The sequence below is a fragment of the Vitis riparia genome, chromosome 10 (genome assembly GCF_004353265.1).
Source record: "Vitis riparia cultivar Riparia Gloire de Montpellier isolate 1030 chromosome 10, EGFV_Vit.rip_1.0, whole genome shotgun sequence".
Taxonomy (NCBI): domain Eukaryota; kingdom Viridiplantae; phylum Streptophyta; class Magnoliopsida; order Vitales; family Vitaceae; genus Vitis; species Vitis riparia.
This window is the reverse complement of record NC_048440.1, coordinates 18669497-18684764: the sequence shown is the minus strand read 5'-3', so window position 1 is coordinate 18684764 and position 15268 is coordinate 18669497. Positions and strand designations below refer to the sequence as shown.

Below are 15268 nucleotides of genomic sequence, written 5' to 3'. Positions count from 1 at the left end.
CCCTGCCTCATCTTTATCGGCGTGTATTTTTGTTTTTTTTTTATAAATATATTTTATTTGAGATAATATGGAATTTTTATCCAATGACGTTAGAGAGAGAAAAACAACAAAAGGAGAGGGTGGGGAGAGAGAGAAACGACGACGCCAAAAATAAGGCACGACTCGACTCGACTCGACGTGTTCTTAAAGCCTCTTTGTATTTATATTTCTCTCTCTTTCTCTCTCGTCTGGTAACGTTCCCTTTCTCGCTCTAAGACCCTCGCTTTCTCTCTCTATAAACGCCTCCTCATGATTATAGATCAGAGGCCACAACCACCGCTTCCTCCGTCATTTTCAGCTTTGTTTGCCAGTTTATTTGTTTCGTGAGTGTTGTGTTATCAGTGTATCTTTAGGGTTTATGTAGAAGCGGCTTCTGTCTCTGGTGTTTTCCTTTTGTTTTTCTTCTTCTTCTTCTTCCTCTTCTTCTTTTTTTTTTTTTTTGGGGGGGGGAAGGGGTTGTGTTTGGTGTTGCGAGGCTCGATGTCGTCTTCAACGATGAAGATTTGCTTCAATTCGGAGTGTACGGACCGGAAATCGGAGCGGCTGAGGAAGGGGTGGCGGACGCGGTCTGGCGACTGTGTGGAGCTATGTGATCGATGCGGGTAAGGAGTTCTTGCTGTTTGTTGAGTGATCGAACTCGTTTTTGTTGATGTTAGGTGTGTGTGATTCAGTGTTTGGCGATGGTGAATGGGTTAGTGTGATTTTACTCCTGGTTTTTAGGGTTTTAGTGGTGGTTTTTGTGGACTTTTATTGTGATTGAGTTTTTCGTGTATTGATTAGGAGCTGAGACTGGGTTTGTTGAGGAGGGTTTGGAGCTTAATCTTTGGAAGTTGAGCTCAGGATTGTGAATTTAGTGATGTGAAGTTTGGTCGAAGAAGTTGAGAATAAGCGTTCTGTTCAATGAATGCGTTGTAAGAGTAGATTTTTCCGTTCGATTGACGTCTCTGAGATAGGTGCTAGAAGCAATGGAAATTTCATTTAAGGAAAATGTTTTCAATGTTGTGTCTGTTTTTGCCGGAAAAAACGGTTTCCTGAAATTTTCTATGAAATTTGTTTAAGGCTTCATTCAAGTCTTCACTGTGAAATTTGGGGAAACTTCATTTCTTCTCTTCATTGGGATTTGGGAATATATATCGGTTTAAATGTTAAATTTTATTCTTCCCTTGCGATTGCCCCTTTTAGTTATTTTATCTGATATATATTATCTGAGAACTATAATACAGTTTTTCTTGGATAGCTAATCCAACGAAACAGAAATATTCTATTTGTAATTTCCACATATGTTGGAATCACCTACTTAGCTGTGGAGTTATATTTGACATATTTCTATGGGGTATGATTTTTTAGATATAGGATGGAATTAACTTGCATCCAATTTGAAATTTATTGCAAATCCTTAACCTTGTATTCTATTCTGTTGCATTGTATATTTATGATAGGGTGTTTTTTGATGTAGTTAGCTTTTCCTTTAATGGATTATGATTATTGACTCTAATTCAATGTGACTCCAGTTCTCTTTATGATGAGGGAAGGTTCTGTGAGACTTTCCACTTGAATGCTTCTGGGTGGCGTGGTTGCAAGTCATGTGGAAAGGTGAGTAGAAAATTTAATCTTGTCTGTTTTGCATTATACTGTTTTCCAGGATATTATGGTCAATTTACTTGCTTTCTGAAGTATTGTAGGTGTGAAATAGATGGCTTACATCTAGCAACAAATAAATAAATAAATATTTTTATATCCAAATCTTCTAAGAGTTGGATCTTTCTCTGCAGCGGGTTCACTGTGGATGCATTGCTTCAATTCATTCATTCACGTTGTTGGATACTGGAGGAATTGAGTGCATTCCATGTGCAAGGAAAAATGTTGTTTTGGTATGAAGGACTTTGATTATTTCCTATTAAATCTAATCTTAAAGATTCTATGGTCTTCATTTGGACACTTATCATCTATCTTCCTAGTGTTACTGCTTCACTTGGGTTGTCGGCATTTCACTAGTTTTGCCTATTACAATTAAGCTCATGTTGTAGGACTTCCAATTTAAAAAGGTTGAATTTGCCATGGAGTTTGGGGTTGAATATTTGTTTGTTTTCTTTTTAATTAGTTATTTATGTTTTTGTAGAGGGTACTGGCAGTTGAGGTTGGTTGTTGTTAAGTAACAAATAATTTGGGTCTGAGAGCTTGCTTGTAATGTAGTTGGATGCATGCGCTAACAGTACCAAATGTGTAAATATACTGTGCAAGTGAGAAACTGTTAACAATTTTGTCATTAACTTACCTATATAAAAAAAGACAATTTTGTCATTAACTTACCAATGTGGCCATGGCCACCACAAAATTATAAAAGGAAATGATACTGTTGTTCTAATGGATTCTCTAGACTGCTTCCCCAACAGAAATGATATCTTGCCCTTCATTTTTTATTTCTAAAAATGAAGGTTATTTGTGTTTTATGTCTTGTTGAATGATTGATTGAGAATATTGTTTTCTTTTTTTTTAAAAAAAGATTATACTCCTTTTAGCGGCGGGTAAAACCGCCTGTGTAAGTAAATCTAAACCGCAACTAAGGGTTAACTAGGCTTCAATGGTTTAGACGAATGCTATAACAATGGTTTCATTCACCATTATTTTTCAAATGTTTTAATTTTTTCCCTTTCTTTTCTTTTCTTTTTGTTTATAAAAACATTTGACACTTGGCTCACCTCTAAGCTAAGGTCTTGTTTCTCTCTTCTAAGTCTTCCTGTGACCAACTCATAACAAAAAGAGAGGGAAAATTCGGATTTTTTGGTGTTTGGGTATCATTTGGGTATTCATGTCCATGGTACTATGGAACGTGAATCTGTACTAAAAAAAAATCAATCAGGTTTTTTGTAGTTGTATGTCCTTTGGCAACGTTGCCATCCTCGTCTTCTCCATTCTCTTACAATTTTCTTATGATAGCCAAATTAAGAAAATATACATTAGATAAATTGCCTACAAAGTGGGAGTGCAACCCAAGTGCATAGGCAGTATAAAATTATGATTTTCTTATGATAGCCAAATTAAGAAAATATATATTAGATAAATGGCCTACCAAATGGGGTGCAACCCAAGTGCATAGGCACACATTTTTATTACACGTGCTTCAATGGAATCTTATGGTCTATCAAAACAAGATTCATTGGTCTAAATCTATCCTAGACTATCAATCAAGAAATCTAAAAGTTAAAGATTAACATCCCTTACCTGACATTTAACCCATGAGAACAAAGATCTAAGATATCGATTTTTTGCAACCAAGTTCAATTTTATTCTCTAGAAAGTTCTTTTGTTGCCATCTTTCCTTGAGGCTAGAATAAACACAAGGGGGCCATCTTTCGATTAGACTTTTGTACTTTTTCCCACAAAAACACAATGTCATCTTTTTTTTTTTTTTGATAGATAAACATAGAAAAATTTTCATTAAAAGAGGGTAGCAAGAAGGCAACCCGAAGCATACAGGGAGTATACACGAGAAGCCCCAAAAACAAAAAGCACAAAGAAGCTTACACTCACCAACCCTCAATTAGAGCCCAACCAATCTACAAAGCTAAATAAGGAACGAGGCACTCCATCTAACCAAGACTTCGTCCAAGAGAAAAGATTACAAACGAAGGAGGCTTTCAATCTTTGGATCGACAAAGCCTCATTATCAAACACTATCCTATTTCTTTCTTTCCACATTGTCCAAAATAAACAAAGGGGGGCTGCCCGCCAGATTTTCCCACGCTTCTTGTTTACAAAGGAAGCGGACCAGCCAAGGAGAGTGTCTTTAACCGTGAGCTGAAGGACCCAATTAACTCTAAACAACGTAAACACAAGATTCCACAGCACCCTGGCCTTGGGGCAATGGATAAGGATGTGGTTAATTGTCTCCTCATCATCACAACATAAGAAGCATCTGTTTGCTAGAGACCAGCCCCGCCTTTTGAGATGATCTTGGGTTAGAACCTTCCCCCAAGAAGCTTCCCAAGCAAAGAGTTGGCTGGGATTGTGGGAGGGTACTAGGTTCGAGTCCCAGGGGTGAAAAAAAGAGTACCTCCTTAAAATTATGGGGAGGGACCAAGACAACCAAAAAGAGAGAAGACTCAACTCGATAAACTAGAAGTTTGTTGACCATGGATTAAAATATGATGTTTGGACTCTTCTTGTTTGTATAAATGACAAGAATAGACAAACGTTGTCCATGTCTCGTAAGCTGATCTAATGTAAGAATTTTTTCCGTTGCCATTCTAAAAATGTCTTCATACCTCCAATTTGCCCCATGTAAGTTAAAGTTCTTGGGAATAGGTTCCTTTTTAAGAAAACTATTAACATTATATATATATGTGTGTGTATATATATATATATATATATGTATGTATATATACATAATGTGAATATGGAATGAAAAGAAAACTTCAAAATGGGGAGAATCTAGTACATGAGAAATTTTAAAAGAAAAAAAACCCTAAAATGGTGAAGTATAAAATGAAAAGGAACTCATCAAGGAGACTACAAGCCATGCCTTAGGCCAACACCTAGCTTGCAATGAAGTCAAGAAAAGAAAAGTTGCTTACCCTTATAGAGTCATTAGATGAATGATGATTTTTTTAATCAGAGTCTTTAGACGAATGATGATGATGATGATGATGATGATGATGATGATGAAGACTTAAGGCAAAGGTCTTTTAGTCTTAAAATTGATAGCTCTCTTCCTTCAAAGCTTTTTTTTCCACCCGGTTCCTTCCAAATGTGCTAAAATAGGAATAGATGCACTTATTTTCCACATTTTTGTTGCCTCACCTATAAGGCAAAACATTAAAAATAGTAAGAGACAACATTGAAGAGATACAAAAACTAAGATAGTAATGCCACAACTATCTAGTCACCCCACAATGAGGGAGATTTTGATTAGCCAAGTCCTCAATCTTTCTTGTACAAACAACATAATTTGACTAATATCTTGCCACTCCTCATCTAATAATTAGTAGTAAGTTGTTGGTTGGATTGACTTTTTGGAAGTCAAAATGTCATTTTTTAGCTTGACAAGATCTTCTATATGCATTTAGACAATTTTATTGAAAGTGCTTTAGCTTAAAAGCAACTTAATGTGAAGTAAGGATAATAATGCTTCTTGTGGAAGGTTTTTCTAGCTTATGTAAGAAGCTATTTTATGTTTATGAAACTTTCATAATACCGAGATTGCCACTCTGAAATCATTGCTTCAAATTCATCCTTAAGTTAAAGCTAAAAGTTATTTGAAGTGAATCTCAGGGTATAGTGCTTTGGAAATTAATCAAGGGTTGCAAGTTCAAAACTTCCTAGACATTTAAGTGGTGTAGGGCAGAGGGGTAGATTATACTTAGGGTTTGCTTTACTCACTGTTGGATAATTGCCATGCTATTGTGGTGGATTCCTAGTTATTAAAAAGGAAAAAAGATTATTCGAAACAAGGTCTAAGAATCTTTTCCCTAGGTATATACCAATAAAAAACCGTGTCTTGACTGGGCATAGTAGACAGGATCGTTAAATTTGGGAAGAAAGAAAGGAGTCTTAAGGGCATTGCCTAAGCGAAAGACTTACGGAAAACTGATCCTTTGAAGAACACTTCTTTATTTAAAAGCCTCCTGGAAAATGACACCTTTAGAAGGCTCCCTTTATTTAAAAATCCTTCATCTTCCTCCTGACACTGCACTTGTAGGCTAGTAATCAGGAAGAAATATGACCATTCTGTATGATTATCTTATTAAGGAATTCATACTGCAGGGTCCATATGTCATTAACTGCAACTTTAATGTTTAATCAACAGGCTCTATGTCTTGTTTTGACATTGTTTTGTAACAATTTTATCCTTTCATATATCCTCTCACGGACATCATAAATTTTTTAACCACACATTCTTGCTGTCTCTCTAGAGACATGCGGATCACTAAATTACTAGCATTCCATTTCTGCACAAGGCTTTGCTTTATGTTTTATTTTTTTAACCTTTTAGATCATTTTTATTGAAATTACCGATGTATTATTTCTGCATGAGATCTTGCTTTATCTTTTATTTTTTACCTTCTAGATCATTTTTATTGATATTACCAATATACTATTTCTGCACAAGGTCTTGCTTTATGTTTTATTATCTTGCCTTTTAGATCATTCATTTAGTTTGCCATTTGTCATTTAAAAAAATATATATATATTTTTTAGGTTTTTTTTTTTTTTTAAGATTTGCTCCTCTAAAATCATAATGAAACCAGTTGTTTTTATTGCAGCATAAAATGCTGCTGTTTTTTCTCTGTAATATATCTTAACAAAGGACAGTTTATCATTGGCAGCTGGTTCCTGCTTCATAAATTACATTGGTCTTGATTTTTCAAATGTGTTCTATAATTTATTCATTTAATAATTGTGTGGCTCATATTCTGTATTTCAGACACCAAATCCAGCATGGCCACCTCATTTTTTTCTTCCTTTACCTGAGAGACTTAAAGACCCTGTCAAGAACTGGAGCCAGAGCCAGCCTGTTGGACCCTGGCGTGCATCCAATCTGTTCAATACTTCTCTTCCTCAGTCTGATTTGCGTCCAAGGATGCCTAGTGAAGCTGATTTGTCAACTGGTGTTGATAGACTTATTGTCAGTGAGAGATCATCTGCCTCTTCCTTGGAAAAGAAGAAAATCGAAGATTCATCTGAAAGATCAATGAATGGAGGCCTAAAGCTGGGTGCATTGGAAATGCTTGAGAATGGGAATTCTGGTATTTTGATCCTTTCTGTGCATTTGCTGATGTCTTATCATGTTCTTGCTATGGCAGGAAATATGTTCCAGTAAGTACAATTGAGTGGCTGCTAAACCTGATGTTTAACTGCAGGAACCAACTGTGAGGAGCAACCGGCTTCATGTGTAAATATACCTCAGCAGTCATCCTCTCTAAATGATGATCATTCTGCTCCACTTCTTAGTTTGGCTGTGCCTTATGCTTCATCAAGTGAAACAAATGGTCAAACTGTTGTTTCTGGAACTATATCACAACCAACCCCTTCACCTCCGCTAGCGAAGAAGTTCTCTGGTCATCCACATAATGGAGTCGATTCATCCGGTGAAGCTCAGGTACGCAATGGAAGGCCTCGAGGAGATGCCCGAGGAAGAAACCAATTACTTCCTCGATACTGGCCAAGGATAACTGATCAGGAACTACAACAAATCTCTGGAGAGTATCCTTTGATTACATATGATTTTCTTTGTATCTTAAGATTTTTAGATGAATTCATTTTTTGTTCACCTTATTAATTATAATTTTCAATGCAGTTTGTAGCTCTGCATTCTATTCCTTATTCCTTGAATATGTATGTCTGATTTATTCTGATTCTGAAGATTCATTAGAGTTTGCTTTATATAATTAGATGCAAAATGCCTGTTGATTTTTCTATTTACAATTTAGCATCCTATAGACCTTAACCATGTGTAAGTTCAAATTCTGTAATCACTCCTTTGTTTGAAAAGATGCTAAGTGCTAGTGATGCTGGGCGTATAGGGCGTTTAGTGCTGCCAAAAAAATGTGCTGAGGTGAGTGCTCAAACTTTCCTAGCCTTACTGTTGACTTTTCTCAATATGTTCTTTAGTATCTATATTAGAAGATTGAAAATAATTCTTGGTTTATTGGAGTTATTATGATTTTTGCTGAGGCATGCATTTTTGCTTATTTTGGAACTTAGTCTCCATGGAGCTCACAGGATACTGATGGATTGACCTTCTCGTCTCTCTGGTTTATGTAGTCCTTTCATATTTGGTTGCTTTCATCATATATGATGTGATGCTTTAAAATTTATTTGTAGTTGTAGTCTGAACTGCATGTTAAAGTGATTCATCATTGAAGCAGTGGGGATAGCCATGCCAGGCGGGGACAGTGAAATGGTCACATGTCATTTATCCAATGAATGCTTTTAACTCAGTTGGTAATTATATGCCTTAGATACCCTAAACACTTGGGTTAATGATGGTTTGTTGAATTGGGTTGAATTCCCTATATTCTTATTCGCTTAACAATATTAGAAATAACATTAATAATACTTGTAATGGCCTATCAAAAAAAAGGAGGGGAAATAGTAATACTCATAATGGTGGGGGCTTGGATTAATAAACGATAGATAATATGTCATCCTTAACAAAGGAAAAATAAATCATTTGCAGTGATTGAAAATGTTAGAACAATCACTGTTATTTTTTCAATAATGTAAAATGGGCCAGTTTTTTGTGAAATGATAACTTCTCGGGTAGGCTGGATACTAGTTCTTCAATGGGACCTAAACTAATGTCATTCATAATTCCAATGATGTAAACTTCCCTTGCCTTATATCACTGATAGCCCTCATAGTAGTTGTCAACCGTTATTAAAAATCATGTTGCTTTACAAAATTTGTGTAATTTATTGTGCCCAAAGCTTTGGTTTACACCTTGTTGACTTTCATAGAACTTCATCTTTGATTGTTTGACATGACAGTTATGCTGTTGTGCACAATAATGGGAATTTCTATTGGCCGTTTGCATTTTAGATGTAGATTCTCTCTTCATTTTCCATTTATTTTCTATTATGTATTAATATGCACTCATCATGATACAGGCGTATTTCCCAGCAATTTCTCAGCCTGAAGGATTGCCTCTTAAAGTCCAGGATGCAAAAGGTCATGAATGGATATTTCAGTTTCGATTTTGGCCCAATAATAACAGCAGAATGTATGTTTTAGAGGGAGTTACTCCTTGTATACAGTCGATGCAATTACAAGCAGGTGACACAGGTAACCATTCACTGGAAAAACAGGCATCTGAAGTTATCATCATGCAGATATTTTATCTCTTTATGTTAAGCAATGCCTTTTCCTTGATTTAGTTGGGGTAATAACATTAGTATTGAAATAGAGGGTGGCATTAGTTTTGCACCTTTAGGAACCTCTGTTTCTCTTGTCCTTTCCCACTGTCATTTTTGACTTTATGCTTTTGGACATGGTTTTGTGCTGCTTTGGTTTGTTGCATTTCTTTTTAATTTAATTTTTGGGTTTATTCTTTGATGTGTTTTCATATTATGACTTAATTTAACTGACAGGAAATGGAGGTGAATACACCATTTCCCTTCTTATTAGATTGATTGCTGTGGGAAAGAGTGGATTCCATCAATATCTGTTCTCCTGCAAGATAATTGTTAACCCTAAGATAGCTTCTTGTCTTATGAACACAGTAAAGGATTGTAGGAATGCTTAGATTCTGTTGCTTTTGAGTTTTTCCTGTTGACCAAGTAGTTGCAGGAAGCATAAACTTTACTCATATTTTACTTTGCTTCACTCTCTTTTGCTACATTCCTTTTTCCTCCATGAGTTCACAAAAAATCAAACACAAACAAATTTTTTGGTGGTTTTTACATGTTGATGGATGTCTTGTCCTTTTGTTTTTCTGACTTTAGAATGTTGCCTGTAAATTTTAGTTCTCCTATTTACTTATTTCATTTATGTTTGTATGTTTGTGATTTTTCTTTTTACAACTCCTTAAGTGAGCAGGGTCTTTATTCCCAAGTGTGAGTGTGTGTTGGTTATCTGGTTTTCAGACTCAGTTGATTCTATTTCTGCAGTAACATTTAGTCGATTGGAACCAGAAGGGAAGCTGGTTATGGGATTTAGAAAGGCTTCGACTGCTCCATCATCTGATCAGGTTTGGTCTCATACAATAACCAAGTACCTTAGCCTGGCTTTAAATTAGTATTAAGGAGATTATATGATGGGTATTTAAAGTGTCATAACCAGATGTTCTTTCTTTCCTTTTTTAGCAACAATCACAAATGCAATTATGTACAAGAAATTGGTTTTTTATTCATGTTCGACTGTGTTGTACTTTCTAGGATATCGTAGCATCACTTCTATAGCTTTTGTCCAGACAAAAGTGTGACAAGAAAATTCAGTATGGATTATTTTCATGTGATATATGACCTTTCAGTTTATACATTTTTTACTTTGCCATGGTAGTCTGTACTAAAGTAAAGTTGGGAACAGGATGACGTTGTTGAGCCAGACAATAGGTATAAGGAAATATGGATTTTCTGGAAGTCTGTTCTTCAGAAAATTTTATCTCTGTCAACAACCGATTATCTATAACAATTGTAAAATCAGCTAATTTCAAACTTCATATCAAATTATAAAATTTTCTATCAAATTGAATTGTATTTGTTTTGCTGCTAAAAAATTTGAAGTTTAGACATTGCAATCAAGCATTTATTTGGGTTTGCATTAGAGTCCGTTTGGTAGTGATTCTAGGAAGCGTTTTTAATATTTCTAATACTTGAAAATTTTTATCATTCAAGTGTTAGAAATGTTAGAAACGCTTTTTAGAATCACTCCCAAACGTATTATTAGACTGGTTTACTCTGATTAAAGAAGGGGTTTTAGTAAACCTCGCATACTTATCTTATGTTTCTTTCTATTGACAGGGCAATGAAACAATAAAGACTGGCAATGGTGGGTCTACGCATGGAGATGTTAGTATTAGAAAAACTAAAACTGGTGAAGTTGCTTTAACTAATCGTCATCTAAAAAGCAGTTTAGGATCACCTAGCTTTTCATCAATGGATCAGGCTGATTTGGCAGATCCTGCAAGTGCATGGTCTAAAGTTGATAAATCAGGATACATAGCAAAAGAAGCACTTGGTGCAAAATCATCAATTCCTAGAAAGAGGAAGAATAGCACCTTGGGTTCAAAAAGCAAGCGCCTCAGAATTGAAAATGAGGATCTGATAGAGCTGAAGTTAACATGGGAAGAAGCTCAAGGACTGCTTCGCCCACCCCCTAACCATGTTCCCAATGTTGTGGTTATTGAAGGCTATGAGTTTGAGGAATATGAGGTACAAAGTTAATGTTAGTTTGTTGTTCAAAATGAAATGCACTTTCAATGATTGTTTTTTCATTTTCTTGCTACATTTGATGTGTGTGTGTGTGTGTGTGTGTATAATTGTTGTCATGTCAGCATGCTTGTGCCCGGTTTCGATATTTAGGATAACGTGGTGTGTGTGTATAATTGTTGTCATGTCAGCATGCTTGTGCCCGGTTTCGATATTTAGGATAATGTGGTTCCATTTACAACTTTCCCCACACAATAGTGAACACCACATCCATGATGCTAGCCCATCAACAATAAGCTTGCAAGCTAGATTGCTTGAACTTGCCAAAATCTGGAAATAATAATAATAATGATGATGCACCCAAAATCTTTAGATGTCATTGGCATCCAAGGGGTTCCTGCTTGGTTCAGTATGATTATGCTAGTTTGTTCATAGATCTATCATGCCATATGCCCCATTTTCCCTTGACAATGTCATTGTTCTTCCTTCTATCATCAGATACAGGAGCTTTACCCTAAAGGTGGTCATGGTAGTGGGTTTTTGACTCATTAGCCAACTGCTTTATGCTTTAAAGTAGCGAGAATGGTATTCCTCTGTGGGACCAAAAATTAGATGGTGATAATGGGGAGTGTGGTGGGTGGGTTGTGGTGTGGCTTTGTTTTTTCAATATCATCTTGAGACTACTGTATAAGAATTTGAGCTTCAGACCTTATTTGTTATAATGTTATTGGTTGTGTTTTCCACTCAAGTCTTTCATAGAATTTTTCTAGTTCTTGTGTTATGCTCTCTTGGTATTGAAATCCTTTTTTTTTTTCTTTACCTTAATTTGGGAAATTATAGTGTGCTAAGGAGCTCTTTATCTTTTGAATTTCTGTCACTATTTAACAGGAACCGCCAATAATTGGGAAGCCAACAATTTTTGCAACTGATGATATGGGGTAAATAACTTTTCTTTAAGCGCTGAGGCTTGTTGACATTTCTATGTTCATGTTAGTTTCTTATGTTATCCAGAGATTTGAATTTGTAAAAGGATTTTCTTTTTGCTTTTCTTTAACCATGATTTAGTTCTTTTTCCCAGATTTTGCCAGATGATTTTATCTCCTGACTTTTACTTTGTAATATAAATTTCTATCCTACCATGTCAACAGATTCATTGTGTGAAGGAAGTTCTTTTTATACCACTAATTCTTTATCACATTATAGTTCATTTTCCAAGATTTCATTTGAGGATTTTATCTGTTTGTCTTGCACTTCATAAAATTTCCTATACAATCCTATACTGGCATGTTCCTAGAATCATTGAATGAATGCAGTCCCACAGGCTATATGTAGGAGGATTTTTATTTTATTTTCTTGGTTGTTTATTCTTAATTATGCTATAGTCCTTTTTCCGAGGTTCCAGCTTAAGATTTTGTGTATTTGTTTTGCACTTTCGTAAATCTCATAGGATCTACTTTCCTGGCATATTCTGAGATTCACTGAGTGAATGCTTGGTCTCCAGTTTATGTTCAAAAGCTGCAGGAATATCTACAAACTTTCATCACTTTGACCTTTGATAATCTTATTTCAGTTGCCATTCTTGGAATACAATAGTACTCTTTATATTTCTATACTGAAACTCAAAATAGCATCTATTTTGGTCAAGCAAATGCCAATCCTGTGTTCCATCTGTATCAGTGAAAAGATTCAGTGGGCCCAATGTGAAGACTGTTTTAAATGGCGCAAACTGCCTGCTGATGTTTGTCTTTCCTCAAGATGGACCTGTTCTGAAAACACATGGGATCCAGAAAGGTACAATCATCAGATTTCTACTATACCAGCATGGGTTTTGTGCCTCTTGTCTTGAATGCTCTCTTGTTGTGAAAACCTATTTGCTGCCTGTCACCTTTTTTCAGTGATGATATGATTAACAGTTGTGCCTCTGCTCCTTTTGTCTCCCTGTGGGATGTAAATGGGAAGTTTGGGTAGGCAAACTTTCTTGAACTTGAAAAATTTTTAGAGCTTCATCTGACCAATTCCTGTTTGAGACTGCTGGCCTTATGATGCATTCCTGTTTAAGGACTAACTCTGATGGTATGACCATTTCAAAAAATTTCAGTTCTCCCCTTTTCTTTTCTTTTTTATGATCCCCCCCTTGTTTTTGTAGTGTGTTCAATTTGAACCATATAAAACATTCATTTATTGGTGCTGTAATGGTTGTTGTGACATATGCATTGCCACAAACCACATATGCACATTTCTATTACAGAGTCATGCAACTCAATATTTATATCATGTGTTTTGCTAGGCCACTTTTCTGGACTTGTTTCTCAGGTGCCCATCATTCATCACCATAAAGTATCAACTGTCCTGTTCTGTTTTGTGACATTTATCCGTGAACCATAAAGTATCAATGGCCCAAATTTGTTCTCAATCTGATTGATGATAAAGCCTATTGCACAGAGCTTCAAAGCATCTTGTCTACAAACTCCTGTCGCTTGAAATGCAAAGCTGTTGCACACATTATTTTGATGGGTTTCTGGTTTTTCTATTTTTTATTTTTTTATTTTAATTTCAAGAGTGCAAAGCATGTATCTGCTTGCTCAGTCTTCTTCCATTGGTCTTGTTATTCTAAACATTTGAATCCATGTGACAGTAGCATGTCTAGGAGTTCTGTTAACATGTCCAAGTCCTTTTTGCTGCCAGGTCTTCATGTTCAGCAACTCAAGAAATAACAGCAGAACAGTTGGAAGATCTGCTACCCACTAGTAAGACGGGTATGACTTGCTTGAAACAAATATTGGGATTTTCTTTTTCTCAGTAAACAAATGTTGTCCAGCCATGTATGGTTCACAAGGAGTCTAGTAATCTTGGAACACACTTTCAAGACTATTTCTAGTATCATCTTTCTTTTTTCATTTTATTTTTGAATATTTGCTACTATTGTTCTTGTTCTATGGTAATTCTATTCCCAATTTGTCAAATTTGCATTTGGTTTTGTGATTGTGTTTGGGCAGCTGCTTCTAAGAAAATGAAGGCTGCTAAACAGGACTCAGATACCATTGAAGCTTTGGAGGGCCTGGACACTCTTGCTAACCTAGCTATCCTGGGAGAGGGTGAGGCACTCCCACCATCTTCCCAGGCCACAACCAAACATCCCCGGCACAGACCTGGATGCTCATGTATAGTCTGCATTCAGCCCCCAAGTGGTAAGGGCCCTAAACACAAGCAGACATGCACATGTAATGTCTGCCTAACAGTGAAGCGCCGATTTCGCACCTTGATGATGCGACGAGAGAAGAAGCAGTCTGAGAAAGAAGCAGAAACTGCACGCAAGAAGCAGCAAGAGCAGTTACTGTTGCCTGAGAAAATAACTGATGATGACCCATTGCTCTGTAGTAACTCTGGAAATAGTGGACCAAACAAGAAAAAGGTGGTCAATGAGGGTTCTGATGATGACCCAAACAAGAGGAAATCCCTGACCACCTCACCTTTTAAAGGTCAAATTGACTTGAACATTCAACCAGAGCGGGAGGAAGAGTCATCACCAGGTTCTGATTCTGGCAGCATGATGAGGTTGCTCCAAGATGCCACAGAGAGGTGTCTCAGGCAGCAGCTGTCATCAAGCTCGGCTGGCAACAGAAGTTCATCTGGAAATCAGACACACTTGGAGGAAGATGAACCAGAGGGAGAAAAACTTGGCAATGGTCTTGACCCTGGTACAAGTAAACAGGATTCTGACATCAACCACCCTGTAGCTTTATCGATGAATGCATCAGCATCCACATCTGCCACTGGGTAGATAAATGGTGCCTCTCATGCAAAGGTAGATTGGCATGAATTGCGGTTATCAGTTTGTTTATTCAGGTCTGTACATAAAGCAGAGGTAGGAAATGGATAATATGGGTTAGAAACCAATAATTTTGCTGTTCAGTATGCTATAAATGTTGTCCTATCTTACTGTAGTATTACATGAGAATATATGCCCAAAGTCTTAAAAAGTAGGGAAGGAGCTATTACTTTTTCTCTTTTTGGGAGCTCTCCTTTCCGCCCTTATGCTTAGACATGTAGGATGTAATTAAGGTCTGTTTTCTTTTTCTTTCCATTCATTCAAAGAGAAATTGCTTCCGGGTGCTTTTAACCTCTTGTTACGCTGCTTTGTTTCAGCAATCAGACTGGTAATTAAAGAAATGAAATTTAGATTAGCATGACTTCGATATGCTCTATTATGAATTCCATTGCTTTTAATAGTCTCTGCAATCTCCAGATGAGACTCTGGGTTTACAAATGCTGAGAATCTCTTTAAGGAATGCAGGGTGTTTGTTTGCCCATCAGATGGGGGTATTCTCAAAATGCTTGTCAGTACAATTTTTGCCTCTTGA

The 15268-nt window shown here is 36.3% G+C and overlaps 1 protein-coding gene across 3 annotated transcripts; it reads left to right on the top strand.

Moving 5' to 3' along the window:
• Positions 1-211: 211 nt before the first annotated feature.
• LOC117923584 (B3 domain-containing protein Os07g0563300) lies at positions 212-15100 on the top strand. Of its 3 annotated transcripts, XM_034841943.1 has the most exons (14): positions 212-641; positions 1551-1632; positions 1812-1910; positions 6464-6785; positions 6900-7242; positions 7498-7594; positions 8649-8823; positions 9648-9727; positions 10500-10547; positions 10644-10910; positions 11796-11845; positions 12585-12698; positions 13593-13663; positions 13904-15100. In XM_034841943.1, exons 1-14 carry the CDS (start codon positions 520-522, stop codon positions 14686-14688), a joined length of 2655 nt encoding a protein of 884 aa, XP_034697834.1. In that variant the 5' UTR covers positions 212-519; the 3' UTR covers positions 14689-15100. The 3 variants fall into 3 exon arrangements, with proteins under 3 accessions (XP_034697834.1, XP_034697833.1, XP_034697835.1); XM_034841942.1 differs by having other exon boundaries at positions 10500-10910; XM_034841944.1 differs by lacking the exon at positions 1812-1910 and having other exon boundaries at positions 10500-10910.
• Positions 15101-15268: the final 168 nt, after the last annotated feature.

Bases quoted from the DNA above. Each gene is read 5' to 3' on its own strand.
- LOC117923584 (XM_034841942.1), top strand. From the start codon at position 520: ATGTCGTCTTCAACGATGAAGATTTGCTTCAATTCGGAGTGTACGGAC. The intron at 1,911-6,463 runs GTATGAAGGACT...TCTGTATTTCAG, and splicing joins CAAGGAAAAATGTTGTTTTG to ACACCAAATCCAGCATGGCC. The intron at 7,243-7,497 runs GTATCCTTTGAT...ACCATGTGTAAG, and splicing joins CTACAACAAATCTCTGGAGA to TTCAAATTCTGTAATCACTC.